This window comes from Phyllosticta citribraziliensis (assembly GCF_038025025.1).
Source record: "Phyllosticta citribraziliensis strain CPC 17464 chromosome Unknown J3D65scaffold_6, whole genome shotgun sequence".
NCBI lineage: Eukaryota > Fungi > Ascomycota > Dothideomycetes > Botryosphaeriales > Phyllostictaceae > Phyllosticta > Phyllosticta citribraziliensis.
In genome coordinates, this window is record NW_027117343.1 from 567,644 (window position 1) to 585,391 (window position 17,748).

General features: G+C 55.3%; 3 protein-coding genes across 3 annotated transcripts; 2 read left to right on the top strand and 1 right to left on the bottom strand.

The window, feature by feature from the left end:
* Positions 1-269: 269 nt before the first annotated feature.
* Positions 270-2,749, top strand: J3D65DRAFT_667663 (uncharacterized protein; the record flags this gene model as incomplete). Its single annotated transcript, XM_066803044.1, has 3 exons — positions 270-323; positions 376-1,121; positions 1,174-2,749. 3 exons carry the CDS (start codon positions 270-272, stop codon positions 2,747-2,749), a joined length of 2,376 nt encoding a protein of 791 aa, XP_066655109.1.
* An 860-nt stretch (positions 2,750-3,609) lies between these two features.
* J3D65DRAFT_623911 (uncharacterized protein) lies at positions 3,610-4,677 on the bottom strand. Its single transcript, XM_066800197.1, has 2 exons — positions 4,466-4,677; positions 3,610-4,410 (listed from the first exon to the last, which is right to left on the bottom strand). The coding sequence occupies exons 1-2, from the start codon at positions 4,563-4,565 to the stop codon at positions 3,761-3,763; spliced, it is 750 nt and encodes a 249-aa protein (XP_066655110.1). The 5' UTR covers positions 4,566-4,677; the 3' UTR covers positions 3,610-3,760.
* A 217-nt stretch (positions 4,678-4,894) lies between these two features.
* J3D65DRAFT_667665 (uncharacterized protein) lies at positions 4,895-16,681 on the top strand (the record flags this gene model as incomplete). Its single annotated transcript, XM_066803045.1, has 3 exons — positions 4,895-5,155; positions 5,203-13,947; positions 14,000-16,681. The coding sequence occupies 3 exons, from the start codon at positions 4,895-4,897 to the stop codon at positions 16,679-16,681; spliced, it is 11,688 nt and encodes a 3,895-aa protein (XP_066655111.1).
* Between the last annotated feature and the right edge of the window lie 1,067 nt (positions 16,682-17,748).

A 17,748-nucleotide genomic window follows, 5' to 3' on the forward strand; every position in this document is an offset into this window, starting at 1 on the left:
CAAATTGTAGCCTCATGTTTTGGTTGTCTCTCAGTCAGTACCGAAATCGTTCGAAAGCTCGAGACTTTAAGATGCTCTGGAATCCCCCGGCCAGGTTGCAGAAACGATCTCCAACAGCGACCTCTTTCAATCGAAGACTCGATCTCCGAACCGCACGAAAAGTCCCCTTCTTACGCCTCTGCAACCGTCAGCCTAAGTCCCTGAAAGCCCCTGGCTGCCAAAAACTCTACTTGGCATCGTCTCAACAAGTAAAAACACCCAACGAAGCAATGGGCACCTACGGATTCAAGCAGCAGCAGGGCGAGCACAACAACAGCGCCAACGTAAGTGCAGACACAATCCCTACTCTTTCATACAACATGCTGACTTTGGCAGTCTGTTGGCCCCCTTTACGGCCATGAGAATGATGACTCCATGTTCACCATAGGACATCCCCATGAATCTGGTAATCTCCATGCACAGGGACACGTCCAGGGATCCGCTCAAATGCCAAAATTCCATCAGGGTCCTTCTGATGTCTTGCAGCATCCCCAGAATCACGCCTTGCATCAGGGAGTACCCTATGCCCCAAACCCGCTCGAACAACACATGGAGCAGTTCCCATCACAGCTGAAATTTGAGCTGTCCACGTTGACATCCCGCGTTGAGACGCGATTTAAAGTCACTTTCACCCTGTCCAATGCGCAAATGGGAGTGAAGAGGGTCCGTCTCCCTCGCCACTTAATCAGCAACGACAGGTATCTGGCTAAGAACGAAGAGGCGGCGAATCGCCAGACCTTGCAATTGCGCACTTTGCTGGTGAGCGCAGATACCATGGAGAGGCCGGAGATCAAGCTTGAGGCGCTGAAAGAAGCGGCTACCGGCTCGCAGAAGTCGGCGCGGGAAGTGAAAATCTGTACGGCTTGCATTAACCGCGAAATCAAGCGGGCAAACAGAAAGAAGGACAACAGTAAGAATCCTTGGAAAGGAGAGCAAGGGAAGCGGGCAGTCATCCTCAGCGGTGAGGAGTACTCCACTTGGGAGCGTCACCAGGTCGAGAATGGGAAAATTGACCTGCAGTTACAAATGGATGTACGCATTGCCTGTTACTGCCGACATCATGACAGCAAGCAAGGCTTCTGGTAAGCTAACTCCAGTCCCCCACATGAAGCAGCAATTGCTAACTCTACTTAGCATAATCTTCACGCTCGTGGATTGTGAAGGTAGATGGGTTGCACAGGGAATGACACCTCCCATCTACATCACTGATAACCACAAGGACACTCCTGCCAAGGGGGAGAAGTTGGAGGAAAAGACCACCGGCAGCCAAAGGGTCCACAAGCGTTCTAGGCCAGCGGAAGCGGGTCCTGAAGAACCTGCAGCGCGTATAAAGCCTCCAGCTAAAAGAGTTTGCAAAGAGGACCCTCGCAAACGCCAGATCCGGAAGTTGCAGGACATGCCACCCATGGGCCCAAACAACCTTCCACCCAACCTTGCCGCTACCTCTCGCCCTGTATTCCAACCAACACACGGTTTCGATCTGAACACCGGTATGGGACAGATATTGGCGTCCCATCAACCACAGTTTCCATCGAATAATGCTCTTCCCCTGGGAGCTTCCGCCCACATTCCGAACAACCCGCAACAGACTTTCTTAGAAATGGATCCAACGCAGCAGCAGCCCCACTACTCATACGCTAGTGCCAACGCGCATCCGCAGCAGCCTTTCATGGAAGGAATGCCTCCAATGCAGCAACAGTCCGACTACGCATACTCCAGTGCCAACGCGCATCCGCAGCAGCCTTTCATGGAAGGAATGCCTCCGATGCAGCAGCAGTCCGACTACGCATACTCCAGTGCCAACGCGCAGCCACAGGGTGAAAGAGCTCATAATATTTACAATGTCAATTTCGTCAGTATGGCCCAAAACCTGGCGCAAAACGTCTATACGAATCGGGCAGACTATGCGAGCACTTTCGGCATGAATCAAGCACAAACGGCAGGCGCAAATCCGCTGAGTACTTCTGGAACGAACCCGTATCCAAACATGGCAGCAGACGCGGGGTACTCCCGTACCAATGGCGGCGTGGACCTCACTGATTTTGCCAACACTGGACCGTACAATAACGTCGGCATGGGCTCTCCGGACATGGCCCGACATAGAGGACCATTGAAGTGTGACTTCGGGATCCTGCCGAACGCTCCCAATGCGAGCGCGTTGAATGATGGCGCCATGGGCCAGTCGAACATGGTCCCACACGAGGAACCGTTGAAATATGTCGCAATGATCCCGAATGCTCCTAATGCGAGCTCGGTGAATAATGGCGGCATGCTACCGTTCACTCCCTATCCGAGTGCGTTGGATAATGGTGGCATGCCTCCGAACGCTCCCAATGCGAGCGCGTTGAAAAATCGTGCCATGGCCCCGTCGAACACGGCCGCAGCCCCGACCCCATGGGAAAATAGCAATATGGACGCTCCTTATTTTTTCAACATGTCCCAAGCTGGGGAAGGGGCTTACGCCAACGCCGCAGAAATTGCCTTGCCCAACGCTGCCAGCATGGGCTCGTCGAGTCCTCCTGAAGGGGGCCCTGCGGGCGCAGTCGACTTATCTACGCAGGATGTAACCAATCCGTGCCCAAGGAACATGGTCACGTCGGGTACTGCGGGCACGGTTGACGACTTCTATCCGGAAACGTGCGAAACGTCCGGCTGGGGCGATTTCGACGAAGAAGAGTTCATGACGAGTTTCGATAATTTTGCGTCCTGAGGCTGCTCGAGTGTTGGATACGACGCAGACTTTCGACGTCCGGCATGACGTTGGTGTCTGTGTGAAGAGTTTCGGATTTCTTTTTGTCAATCTCAAGGTCTTTGTACCACCATTGTTTCATTTTTATTTCTCTGTCTTCGAGCCTCGGAGTTGGGAAGAGCTAGAGGGATACCCAGTCAAAGTTCCAAGCAACATCACTGGTCATGGCGTTTGTTTTTTCTTGAAATCATCTCGTCTTTTCATACTCCGCTTCGTCGCATTTTGTCTGCTTTATCTTGGCTTCAACGCATCTCCAACTCGCTGCTAGCTGCTATACCCGATCGTACCTGGACAAAATTGCTATGCAACCAGGCTCTCTCTTGTACATGATGTACAAGAACGAATGTAAAAATGTCAAGGATCCACAATTTTCAGTGTTTGAACAGCTTGTGAAGCAAAGCTCCATGTGGTCAAAGTCCATGAAGCCAAATCCAGTTGCTCCTGAAAGTAATTGGAGCTGACCCATCGATCGCACGCCATATGTGCGGACTTCTACTGCGGACAGCGCACTCCATTCGATCCAACGTAGATACGCTGCACCTGAATCATCAGGCAGTCAACTGACCACCACACGGAGATTAACGAGTAATGCGACTCCCGAAAAGCGGAGGAATTTGTGTCTTGATCGAGGAGGAGCAAGGGTAGAAAGACGCGGTCACGTGCACAGGCGTCTGTTTTGGGGTAGCTTTGCGCTCATCACCCAACTGTCGGGGAAATTTGTATCATGTCTTTCGTGTCGTCTTTGCAAATCATGTAGTCTTTGCATTTCTCTGTTCTGTTCGAGAGCGGATTGCCGTGTTCATGCTGCGTCGGCCGGTTCGGGCAAGAGGAAGACGAGAGTAGATTTGTAGACTTTTGATTATGTACATTAAGCAGTGGTAAAAAGCGAAAGAAAAACGAGAGAGTCCAACTACAAACGCAATTTACCCAGGTATTCAGTGTGCTTCATGAAGAAGCGGGAGTTGTCCTTGCTTAGTAAGTGATGGAGACGTTCCGAGCGCCTTCCCCGCGTTTGCCCTCCTTGACGGCACTCTCAAAGAGCCACAATCCGACGTCGTCTCTGCTAATCGTGTACCCAATCTGGGGTTCCTTGTCGCTGCCCACCCGAATCTTGTCCATCGATGTCATTGGGCCGTTGGTCAACAGGCTGGGCCGGATGATGATGGCGCTGTCAATGGCCCGCTCAGCTTCAGGCTTCCGCGTCTCGGCCACGATCATGTCCTCCATCACCTTCTTGTCCTTGTGTGGAACCGCCAACAACCAATGGTATAGAGGCATCATGGCGATGGGAATGTCTCGACCAGTGTCACTGATGCCAGTGGTGCTCAGAACCACCAGCTGAGGCCGCGGCCCTCCGAGGCGACGGATTGCATCAAAGATTGTACGAGTTGCGTCCTGGCAGATGGTGGGATCGTCCAAGGTCGGCTTCAGTGGATTCGGAGTAAACTGCGGCTTGCCACCGACACCAGAAATGACGATGTCGACGGCTGGCTCGAGGGTGCGGTAGACAGCTTCGGAATCCTTGACGGAGCCGGTGACGATGCGGAGGTGGTTGGCGATGGCCGCGTCGGAGACGTTGCGCTCCTTGAGGATACCGAGTAGCTTCTGCTCACTACGAACCACTGCGTGTCGATGTCAGCGCCTTATTGTCAATTCCTGGGATGCCAAAGCACAAACGCGTCGAGCATTGGTAGCCGCCCTGCAACGCGAGAACAAGGCTCGCCGCGATGGAGCCGCCGGTGGCACCGAAAAAGGCGAGACGGAGAGGTTGCGCCATGTTTACCAACAACAATCAGATTATTTTGCGGAATGGTCCAATCCTGCTCGTTCGCGGAGGCGTCTTTTACTTCGGAGTGGCGGAGCAATTCGATGTTCGTCCGCGCTGCACGTCGCGTTCACGAGTCGGCGCTCCGTCCCGCGGCGGCGGCGAGATACCCTGCAGTCCGCCTGCTGACGGATACCACCGCGGACACCACCACGTCCAATGGGATTATTATCCTGCCCAGAGGTAATTCAGAGTCTCTTATATTCGAGTACATTTTCCTCCGCTCTGCAGGTATCCAATTCGTTACTTGTCCAAACCTGCTCACCCCCTCTTCCCTAATAATGTCTACCTCAAGCACTCCCAAAGCATCAAGCGAGGCTTCTAGCCCCAGACTCGCTGCCTCGCTGTCTTCGGCCAGCTCTGCACCTCCCACCGAGGACCCTTCTGTCATTGTCGGTCTGGCCTGCCGCGTGCCGGGCGCCCAGAACTATGGCCAACTATGGGACCACATCGTCGCTCAGAAGGACATGCGGCGCAAGATGCCCGAGAACCGCTTCAATGTTGACAACTTTTACCATGCTGATGGTGCAAACAAGGGAACAGTGAGTGTTCTCCATCTACGACATTCAAGCTTACTGACGATGTGCAGACAAATTCCAAGTGGGGTTATTTCCTTGAACAGGACATTGGAAACTTTGATCCTGGATTCTTTGGTATCTCCGGCGCAGAAGCCGAGGCCATGGATCCGCAACAGCGGTTGCTGCTAGAAGTTGTTTATGAGGCACTCGAAGATGCCGGAATCACCCTCGACGAAATCAGCGGCACACAAACGTCTGTTTACTGCGGATCCTTTACCAACGACTACAATGCCATGACCACGAAAGACCTTGCACACTATCCCAAGTACACGGTCACCGGCACTGGCAATGCAATTCTTTCCAACCGAATTTCCTACTTCTACAACCTTCACGGGCCGAGCGTGACAGTGGATACGGCCTGTTCTTCGTCCCTGGTCTGCTTTCATCTGGGAAACCGCTCTCTCCACGACAAGGAAGCCGACATCTCCATTGTCGTAGGATCTTCCCTCCACTTCGACCCCAACATCTTCATCACCATGACCGACCTCGGAATGCTTTCAACCGACGGTCGTTGCCGGGCGTTTGACGAAAAGGGCTCTGGTTATGTTCGTGGTGAGGGTATCTGCGCTGTGGTTCTCAAGCGCCGCAGCGACGCGGAGTTGAGCGGAGACAGGATTCGCGCAGTCGTGCGTACCACCGGAGTAAACCACGACGGTCGCAAACAGGGTATTACCTACCCGAACACGGACGCCCAGGAGGCGCTCATCCGGGCCACGTACGAGAATGCCGGGCTGGATCCCGCCGAAACCCAGTACTTCGAGGCCCACGGCACTGGCACGAAGGCGGGTGATCCGAACGAGACCCGCGCGATCGGTGCTGTGTTTTCTCCCAACAGGAACGACAACATCGTCGTCGGCTCCGTCAAGACCAACATTGGCCACCTGGAGGGTGCGTCCGGCCTTGCGGCTCTCGTCAAGACGACCATGGCCCTCGAAAAAGCCCAAATCCCGCCGAACATGCACTTTGAAGACCCCAACCCGGCTATCAAGTTCAGCGACTGGAAAATCACCGTTCCCCAGAAGTTGATGGACTGGAAGCCCGGTCCAACCGGTGTTCGCAGGGCGAGTATCAACTCTTTTGGCTACGGAGGTACCAACGCCCACGTGGTGCTCGAGGATTACCAACCGCCCGAGCCTATCGTCGAGGCTATGCCACTTCTCCCGGAGCCTTTGGCTCCCATGGTCACTCAGAGGCCCTTCCTTGCTCCTCTTTCAGCCCACACCGACAGGGCCGGCAAACTTCAGGTTGCACAGCTCATTGAGTACCTGAAAGAACGCCCAAGCTCCAAGGTGGCAGATCTCGTCCACAGTCTTTCCGTGCGCCGTACTCGCCACACGTCACGGTCTTTTGCAATTGGCAAGGATATTGAAGAGCTCATCAAGGATATGAGCGAGCCGCCGCCAGTCGCCAACTGGAGAAACGCCAACACTACCAGCCCCCGTCTGGGCTTCGTCTTCACCGGCCAGGGTGCACAGTGGTTTGCTATGGGCAGACAGCTCATTCAGCAGTCGCCCCTCTTCAGGCAGACTCTGGAGAAGTGCGACCGGGTGCTCCAATCCCTTCCCGACCGCCCCGATTGGTCTGTCGTCGGAGAGCTGTCTCGCGGAAAGGAGGACTCTCAGCTCGGCCAGACTCGCTTCTCTCAGCCCATCTGCACGGCCCTGCAGCTTGCTGTCGTGGATCAACTCAAGGCCTGGGGTATCGAGCCCTCCGCTTGCGTCGGCCACTCGTCTGGAGAGATGGGTGCCGCCTATGCCTCTGGAATCCTCGACTTTGAGAGCGCCATCATCGCTGCGTACTACAGAGGTCTCTACATGTCCAACTCGACGGAGGTCAAGGACGCGGTTCAAAAGAAGGGCGCCATGATGGCTGTTGGTCTGACGGAAGCCGAATGCCAGGTCGAGCTTGAGCCCTACAAGGGTCGCGTCGGCATCGCTGCCATCAACAGCATGTCCAGCATTACGCTCTCTGGTGACGAAGATGCCATCGTCGAGATCAAGGACAAGCTCACCGAGCGCAAGGTCTTTGCTCGTCAGCTTCAGGTCGCTCAAGCTTTCCACTCTCACCACATGGATCCTTTGGCCCCTGCCTACGAACGTGCCCTGCAGCACTGCCCTCAGTTCAAGACCAAGGAACCGTCTTGCCGCATGTTCAGCTCCGTCACAGCGCGTCTTGCTGACTGGCAGAGCATGGGCGGCAAGTACTGGGCTCAGAACATGAAGGGCACCGTCCGATTCTCCGATGCCCTTACTGGAATCCTCCTTGACGACGAGGACATTCAGAACATTGACCTGCTCGTCGAGATTGGTCCTCACCCCGCACTCAAGGGACCGGCTCGCCAGGTCATCCAGTCTCTGCGCCTTGAGGTTCCCTATTTGGCCAGTTTGACCAGGAACGAGCCCGACTACAACGGTCTGCTCCAGCTCGCAGGTCAGCTCTTCGCCCACGGATACTCTGTCGATTTGGATGCTGTCAACCGCGACCACTTTTTGTCTGAGATGGGCCCGAGCGTCAGCGTTCCTACCGGTGCCAAGCTGCTTGACCTCCCCACATACGCCTGGGACCACAAGCGCTACTGGGCCGAGACCAGGTACATCAAGGAGCATCGTCAGAGGAAGCACAGGCACTCGCTCCTCGGAGCTCCCATACCCGGATCGGTGGAGGGTCACCCTCGCTGGAGGAACTACCTTCATCTCAACGAGCTGCCTTGGTTGTCGGAGCACGTTGTCGATGGCAAGACCATTTTCCCCGGTGCTGGTTACGTCTGCATGGCAATTGAAGCTGCGATTCGCTTGAATGACCAGCCTCTGTCTTCCATCAAGAGCGTGGTCCTCAGGGATATTGTGATCAAGTCTGCCCTGACTCTGAGCGACACCACCATGGGCTCCGAAATTCTGCTTGAGCTCAAGCCTCTGAGGACGTCTTCCAAGAGCCACTCCGATGTCTGGCATGAATTCATCGTTTCTTCCTACGAAGATTCTGGTCGTTGCACCGAGCATTGTCATGGTATCGTTTGTGTCGAGAGCGGCGAGCCCTGCACTGTCCAGACTCTGGCTTCCTACCCAAGCCTCGAGTCTTTGAGCAAGGACACTGTTAGGTCCGTCGGTCGCGATGCGTTCTACAGGCACCTCGACAAGCTTGGCCTTTCGTACGGAGAAAACTTCCGCCTCCTTTCTGGAGACTTGGAGAGCGCTCCAGGATACGCCATCGCACCCTTGACGTACAAGCCGCTTGCTGTTGGAAGCGAGGAGCCCTACGACGCGACGATTCTGCACCCGAGTCTATTGGACGCTGTTTTCCACGTCATTTTCAATGCCATTGAGTCTCGCCTCGGTCGTCCGCTCCAGGAGCCTTACGTCCCCAACTTTGTCCGCTCCCTGACTGTCTCGGGCGCCTTCGTCAACGCTCCCCTCTTCGAGGACAAGGAATTCAAGGTGTGCTCCTTGACCGAGCTTCCCACTGCCAGAGTTGCCATCAACGACCTCTTGGTTTACTCAAAGGACGCTGATCAGCTCCTCGTCGAACTCCAAGGCCTGCAAGTCACCTCTTTGGGCAAGGACGACGAAGACAGCAGTTCCAAGCGCTCGCTCTTCTTCAGACAGCGCTGGCAGCCTTGCTTTGAGCTCATCAAGCCTGAAATGGCGATCCCCTCTCTTGACAGCCTGTCCCACGTCGTTGACCTCTTTGCCCACCAATACCCGGACACTCAAATCTTCCATCTCACTACGGGTATTGAGAGGACTCAAGAGGTGCTCCAGACCCTTGGAGGCACCAGGTATGAGCGTCGCCGCTTCAAGAACCTCGAAGTCTTCTCTCCCTACCTCTCTGCTGAACAATTTGACGACTTGAAGGAGCAGCGTTCCGGTCTGGTGGAGTTCTCCGAACCCAAGGAGGACAACTACGACTTGGTTATTCTGAGCACGAAGACTGAAATCAACGCTTCTTCTTTGGTCAAGGAGGGCGGATTCGTCATTCTCGACGGTGCTGACGCGAAGACTGCGCAGTCAGCCGACTTGGCTGAGATCTTTACTGCTGGCAGCCTCAGCATCTGGCGCAAGCCTGAGCAGAAAGCTGGTATCGATGGCACTGTCAACGTCGTCATGCCAGAGCAAAAGTCAGAGGTTGCCAGCTCTGTTCTCGCCGGTCTGCGCAAGACGCTCAAGGTCCCAGTCACTACCACCACCTTCCCGATCCTGGCCAAGGATGCGCCTCCTGCTGGCAACTTCGTTGTCCTGGCCAGCCTTGGAGACGACTTTGAAAGGCCACAGTTTTATGAGGGTGCGCAGGCTCTGCTGAGGGAAGAGTCCGTCAACGCCGTCTGGCTCACCCACGGAGCGACCATGGAGTCCACCAACCCCGAGCACGCAATGGTCATTGGTCTTGCTCGTGTTGCTCACATGGAGAACGAGCAGCTTCGTCTCGTCGTGGTTGATCTCGAAGACAACTTTGCTGCAGACTCGGCTGTTGAGACCATCGCCCAGGCTCTCGATCCCGACTTCAACGAGGATGAGCTCACGAAGCGTAACGGTGTTCCGTACATCCCCAGGGTGGAGGCAGACGACTCGCTCAACTCCAAGCTTCGCAACGGTGTTGGCCATGAGCCCAGACTCGAGCCTTTCGGCGAGAGGCGCCCTCTTGCTCTCAAGGTCGGCAAGGTTGGTCTTCTTGAGACCCTCTACTTTGAGGAGGACGAGGAGATTCTCGACAACCCCCTCGCCGACGATGAGATTGAGATTGAGAACAAGGCCTCCGCCATCAACTTCAGGGACATTGCATCCGCCATGGGTATCATCGAGGACTACAAGCTCGGTGACGAATGCGCTGGTATCGTCATCCGCACTGGATCCAAGGTCAACCCCGACGACTTCAAGCCTGGCGACCGTGTTGTGGCATGGAGGCCCGGCCAGGGTGCTCACAGGGGCATCGTCCGCAACCCCGCTTCCCTGTGCTGGAGGCTCACCGGAGACATGCCATTCTCTGCGGCCACTGCTCTGCCGCTGATCATCACCACTGCGTACTACGCACTTGTCGATGTCGCCAACATGCAACCCGGCGAGAACATCTTGATCCACGGTGCTATGGGTGGTGTCGGTCAAATGGCGGTGCAGCTCGCTCAGCGCGCCGGATGCAAAGTTCTTGCCACTGTCGGATCTCAAGCCAAGCGTGATGCTCTCAAGGCCAAGTATGGTGTCCCCGACGACTGTATCTTCTCCTCCCGCGACGACAGCTTTGTCGAGGGTGTTCTCAAGGCGACGGACGGCAGGGGCGCCGACGTCGTCTTGAACAGTCTTGCTGGCAAGCTGCTGCACGCAGCTTGGAACAGCATGGCGCCGTTCGGCCGCTTCGTCGAGATTGGCAAGAGGGACATTCACGAAAACACCAAGCTCGACATGGATCCCTTCCGCAAGAACGTCACCTTCGCCTGCGTCGACCTCATCACCATCTTTGAGCTCAACAAGACCCTCGGAGCCCGCATCTTCAAGAAGTGCTGCGAACTTGTGCACGAAGGCGAGATTCAGCTTCCCGAGGTCAAGGAGGTCTCCTACGCGGAGGCGCAGGCTGGTTTCCGTCTTCTCCAGATGGGTAAGCACATGGGCAAGGTTGTTCTCGTTCCCCACAAGGAGGATATCGTGCCCGTCCTTCCGCCTAGCTACCGGAACGTCAACATCTTTGACCCCTCCAAGGCTTATCTGCTTGTCGGCGGCCTCGGTGGTCTTGGCCGCACGTTGGCGCAGTGGATGGTGAGGAAGGGCGCGAAGCACCTCGTCTTCCTGTCTCGTTCTGGCGCCGACCGTCCGGAAGCCAAGATCACCATTGATTGGTTGCAGAAGAGGAACGTCGCTGTCGATGTGTACCGTGGAGATGTCTCGAGCTTTGCCGACGTTGACGGCTGCGTGCAGTCGATCGGAAGCAAGCTGGGCGGTATCTTCCAAGCCGCCATGGTCCTGCAAGACGCGCCTCTCGAAAAAATGACTTTCCAGCAATGGCAAAAGTGTGTCCAGCCCAAGGTCAACGGTACCTTCAACCTTCACAAGGCCACGTCTGGCCTCTCCCTCGACTTCTTCGTCTGCTTCTCGTCCGTCTCTGGTGTCATTGGCAGCAAAGCCCAGGCCAACTATGCTGCGGCGAACAACTACATGGATTCGTTGATGCGCCAGCGCCGTGAACACGGCCTTGCTGGTACCACCATGAACGTTGGTGCCATCACCGGCATCGGTGTCGTCGCAGAGGACATTGCGCTTCAGAAGCACATGGAACGTATTGGCATGGACCTTGTCAACGAGGAAGAGCTGCTGTACCTCCTGGAGGAAGCCGTCAAGTCCAACAAGCACGAAACGGTTGACAACAGGGGAGTTGACAAGCACCAGATCATCACCGGACTCAACCTCTCCCGCAAGGATGTCGACTGGGCCCTCAAGCCGCTGCAGCGCAACCTCTACGCCAACCACGACTTCAACCAGACCGGCAACACTTCTGGTGCGACCAAGAACCTCACGGCTCAGCTGGAATCGGCAACCACCCTTGAGGAGAAGACTGCTATTCTCCTCGAGGCATTCATTGCCAAGGTTGCCGCTGTGTTGGCCACTCCCGTTGAAATCATCCAAGCCAGCAACCCTCTCTCTGCCTACGGCCTGGACTCCATTGTCGCTGTCGAGTTCCGCAAGTGGTTCCGCAAGGCTGTCGGAGTTGACATTGCTCTGTTCGATGTCCTTAGCGCCAAGTCCATCAATGCTTTGGTCACCAAGGTCGCTGAGATGCTTGCCACGCAGGCTAAGACCACCGCAACCGCTGCTGCGACCGAGTCGAAGGGAGCCAAGGAGACTGAAGGCAAGAAGGACAAGCTGGTCGTTGCCAAATCCACCCTTGGCGACATTCCCGTTGCCGATAAGTCTCAACCAGTGCCGCTGTCGACCTTCCAAAGCCGCATGTGGTGGGTACACAACCTGGCGGAAGACAAGTCTCAGCTCAACCTCTCCACCGTCTTCCATCTCAAGGGCGCTCCCAAGATCTCTGCCCTTGCCGAGACCTACCGCGAAATCGTACGCCGCGACGCAATCCTCCGGACTGCGTACTTTGAAGGAGACGAATTCGCTGAGCAGGAGATTCTTGACGACGTTGGCTTCGAGATGGACTTTTTGGATTTGTCGACCCAGCGTGACCAGAAGTCTGCGCTGCAGACCTTCATCACCGAGTCCAAGAGCCAGGAGTTGGACATTGAGAGCGGCGAAAACATGAGAGCGACCATGGTCAAGCTGGGCGAGGACGAATTCGCCATCGTTCACATTTTCCACCACATTGCAGTCGACCGTGGCTCGTCCAAGGCATGGCTGCAGCGTCTTGTTGCCATTTACGACACCGTCGAGAGCAAGAAGGACCTTTCGACCGTCGCCTGGCCATCCATCAGCTACGCCGACTTTGCGATCTGGCACAACGCTCTCCTCATCTCGCCAGAATTCGAGTCGGAAATCCGCTTCTGGAAGGACGAGCTTGCGGGAGCGCCCGAGGCATCCAAGCTCCTGCCATTCTCCAAGGGCGAGAGACCAGCTGTTGACAGCCGCGAGCGCGCTTTGCACAAGACCAAGCTGAACCTCAACCTCCTCAACCGCATGAAGCGCATTTGCTCTCAGTCCAACGCCACGCCGTTCCACTTCTTGCTGGCGGCATTCCGTGCCTTTTACTACCGGTACACCGAAGACAAGGACGTCACCATCCTCATGATTGACGGCAGCCGTCCTCACCCTGACTTGGAAGATGTGACTGGCTTCTACGTCAACATGATCCCTATCCGGTGCCGCGACGAATGCGAGACCAGCTTCGACGACCTGTTCGCCTCTTGCCGCCGCCGCACCCTCGACGCCATGTCCCACAAGGACGTTCCCTTTGACAAGATCGTCGAAGTTGTCCAGGCGAAGAAGACTACGAGCCACTTCCCGATCGGCCAGATTGCCGTCAACTACCAAATCCACGGCGAGATGCCCACGTTCCACGCCCGCGACTTTGACATCGACAATGTCGAATCAAGCGACATTCCCACCGCCTGCGACCTCCAGCTGGAAGCTCTGGCTGTCTCTGATGGCCTCAACCTCAACCTGGAGTACTCCACGGACCTCTACGGTGCTGAGGACATGGAGCGCTTCCTCGACAACTTCTTGACTTTCCTGGCAAGCTGCGTCAAGGACCACCGCCAGCCCATCGAGGAGATTGACATGTCTGGCTGCAAGGAACTTTTGCACCTCAAGGAAAAGTACTGGAACACTCAGTACACCGAAAACGCCTGGAAAGAGGAGACTGTCCTGACCAAGATTCTCCGCGCTGCCCAGGACAGCCCCAACGCCATTGCCATCAACACTTCCGACGGCGACAGCATCACTTACGAGAAACTCGTGGACAAGGCACAGCGGATCGGTGCCGTCCTGACCAAGTCTGGCGTGGAGCCTGCTCACCGTGTCGCCATTCTGTCGAACCCTGGAGTTGAAGCCATCAGCAGCATGTTGGGAGTACTTCTTGCACGCAACGGATACGTCGCGCTTGATCCCACTTTCGCCGTCGATCGTCTGGCCTTCATGGTCTCCGACTCTGCCGCTCAGGTGATTTTGGTCGGTGAAGGATTGGAGTCTGTTGGAGAGGAGGTTGTGAGGAAGGCGGGTCAGTCGGTGCGCCTTGTTGGCATTGCAAGTTGCGCCACAGAGGCGTCCAAGCTGGGTCAGTCTCCCGTCTCGAGCCCTTCAGATCCGTTCTACATGATCTACACATCGGTAAGACGGTCAACCATGGCCTTGAGCCAAAGCTAATCTGTTACAATTACAGGGAAGTACTGGAAAGCCTAAGGGCGTCGTCCTCACCCAGTCCAACACGCAAGCGATGCTGAGTACGCTGCAACGCGATTACGAATTTTCTTCGTCCGACAAGTTTTTGCATCAGTCTTCCATCTGTTTCGATCTTTCCATTGTACAAATTTTCTCGGCGCTTACCACTGGAGCCACTGTTTGTGTCGCCTCCCCGGAAACAAGAAAAGACCCAGCGGCCCTGGCCGACTTCATGCGCGACGAGGGCGTCACTGTTACCTACTTCACGCCAACTCAATTCGCCCTCCTTCTCGAGCACAACTCGGCCGCTCTTCACGAATGCAAGGACTACCGAGTTGCCTACTTTGCAGGCGAACGTCTTCCCGTGCGAGTCGCAAAAGCCTTCTACGACCTCTCAACTCCTGCTACCGCCTACAACACATGGAGCCCCAGTGAGCTCGTCGTTCAGACCACCATCCACAAAGTTGAGTACCCCGGAGAAGATGTCATTAGCATTCCCATCGGATACCCCATGTCCAACTGTCGCCATTATATTGTCGACTCCCGTCTTCACCCTCTCCCGACCGGCATGGTTGGAGAGATTGTGGTTGGCGGTGCTCAGGTCGGTGCTGGATACCTCAACCGCCCAGAGGCCAACGCACACTCTTTTGTGCTCGACCCTTGGTGTCCGGACGAAGACCGCGAGCGAGGATGGACGAGAATGTTCCGCACCGGAGACAAGGGTCGCTTCCGTCCTGATGCGCAACTGGAATTCCACGGACGCATTGCTGGAGACAAGCAGATCAAGCTGAGAGGGTTCCGCATCGACCTCGGAGAAGTTGAACAGCAGCTCTACAAGCAGTCTTTCGAAGGCTCTCAAGGCTTGGTCGACATATCTGTCGTCGCTCGCTCTGACGACAACTCCGGCTTGGTTGACAACCGCAAGCTGATTGCCTTCATCGTCACCAAGGTTTCCATCGAATCTCCGGCTGAGCGGGCCAAGTATGTGACCATGCTCCATGACCGCATCGCGAAGAACCTCAACACCTACATGCTGCCGAGCGGTTACCAACTCCTCGACGCTCTTCCCGTCACGATCGGTGGCAAGGTCGACCGTCAGAACCTGCTGACCCGGAAGTTGGATCTCATCTACCCAGGCAGTGAAGCCCAACAGACCTCGAACACGGAGACTTCGGCCCAAAATGAGAACCTTGGAGAGAACGAGACCAAGGTACTCCAGATGATCAAGGACGTTGTCGGCAGAGATACTACCATCGGTCTTCAAGACAACTTCTTTGCCATTGGAGGAAACAGTATTCTCCTCCTGCGCCTGCAGTCGAAAGTCAAGCGTACCTTCAAGACGGCTCCTTCGATGCAACAACTCCTCAAGAATCCGACAGCTGAAGCGATCTGCTCCTTCATCCAATCTGGTGGCAAAGCTCCTACTTCCAAGTCTCGCAAGTCCGATGAAGCTGCCATTGACTGGGAGAAGGAATCTGCCCTGCCTTTGGTTCCGAAATACCAGCTCACGACCAAGTCTTCTGCGGTCCAACGCTCCACAATCCGCACTGTTCTCATGACTGGTGCCGAGTCTTACATTGGAATCCACCTTCTCGCTACCATTCTCAGCAACGAGCCCAACACGACTGTCCACGTTCTTGGATCCGACGAGATTTGTGACAAGGCAGTGCTCCTCCAGGAATTCAAGACATACGGCTTACTCAGTGAGGAGATGGAACTGGCCATTTTCACTCGCGTCCGTTCCGTCCGCGGGTTCCTTTCCAAGCCTCGCTTCGGCCTCAGTGACTCCCAGTTCGAAGTTCTTGGAAAGTCTGTCCAGGCCATTTACCACCTGGGCGGTCATGTCAACCTGCTCAAAAACTACCGCGACCTCAAGCAGTCCAACGTGGGTCCCGTCCTTGATCTCATCGAACTCTCTGGAATTGGAGCGTCCTTGGCAGAAATTCACTACCTGTCGACTTGGAGTGTGCCGCACCTCCAGGCCTGGGTCAACGCCAAACTGACCCGCAACACCATCTCCGTTGCTGAAGAGGATGTCGAGCACTTTTCGCCGCCAGCCACGGATGACTTTGGCTACTTCAAGACTCGCTGGGTGGCCGAGCGCCTCCTCACTCGCGCAGCTCGTCGCGGCTTCCCCGTCACCATCTACCGCGCCTCAGCCGTGACAGCCAGCTCCGCCACCAAAGTCCCTGAGCCGTCTGACGGCTTCATCGGGCGCATGATTTTCGGAATGGTCGACACGGGCCTCATCCCAGCGGACGAACCCAACAAGCCCGGCTGGGACATCGACTTCGTCCCAGTCGATACGCTGGCAACGACGATGCACACGCTGGCGATGCACGGCGAGCTCGCCCACGACGACCTGGCCATCTTCCACATCGGCAACCCGCGGCCGCTCCCGCTCAAGGACCTGGCCCCGGTCATTCCGCAAATCAACCCGCACCAGGGCGAGGGCCGGCTCATCCCGCTCGCCGACTGGCTTAACAAGCACGCCACATCGCTCGACGAGGACGGCAAGCTCAAGTGGGAGGTGCTCCGCGGCTACTTTAGCAATGGGCACACCATCTTTTCGCTCGATAGGGAGAAGACGGCGCAGGCGTTGGCGAAGGTCGGCATGAAGGTTGAGTGTCCTCCTGTTGATGGCAAGTACCTGGGTGAGGTGTGGGAGAGGCATGCGGAGTAGTCTGGTCGCTTTGCGTCTTTGAGTTTTGTTTCTTGTATATATTTGGTCTTTCTTTGTTTCTTGCAGGTTGGATTAATTCTTGGTGGTTGTCTTGTCTTGGGATTTTCTTTGGTTTTCATTTCCGTATGCGTTTCCTTGGGCCTTAGACTTTGTGTGTTCTCATCTCATCTTTGTATATCTGAAACAATTCACGCTCTTCATTTTATCTTTTGAATCAAACGATGCCGCCTTTGTGAAACTACTTTTCTCGCCGCGTCTTTCACGGAAACTCAACCGAATTGCTGAAAAAGTCGCCCTTACCAACAAAAGCATATTGTTGGTACTCCAGACCCTCAGGCTTGGTAGCATTTGAATCAAGCCATCCACAAATCTCAGTTGGTCGCATAGATGAAGCACGCGTCCGCATCAAGTGATTGAGCTATGGAAAGCTGAATTCCCAGATTCTACACTCAGGAGACGGGAGAAGCTCTCTGTTGCTATACCACTTGCTTCCTCCACTCCATTCCCATCCACACTGTAGATTGCGCACAACTCCCCAAATTATTCTATTTGCTGGACATGTCTGATATGCCTTGCCACCTTCGAGCCATTGAGTCATCGAGACGCGCCTCTCCCTGCATACTGCATACCGCATACTCCGTGCTCCTCTACTTCGAAAAAGCACAGCACGTTACAGCCCAGAAAGCCTGATTCGTATCCGGCTTATGCGTGAATCTCACTCTTACAGTGTGGTGCTGCGTCAGCAAAGCCACCGACGGTCTAGACTCAATCAAAGCCAAGCGACAATTTTGCTTTGTGGTGTTGAAGCCGGCGACTTGGTTAATGATGATAAGCTTAACCAGCTGGGAGATAAACAGCGTGGCATGCTAGAGGGTGGACAGACAGGTAGAGGTACAGTTGGATGTGAGGAGTCAGGAATAGATAGATGTGATTTGGATTCTTGGATTCTTGGATTGACTTTGTTGTGCACGTGTTTTACTACATTGAGAGATAGACAAGACTGCAACACGAAAGAGAAAAAGAAGAAGGAGAAGGAGAGAGGAAAACCCTACCCGGCCAGGCAGCAA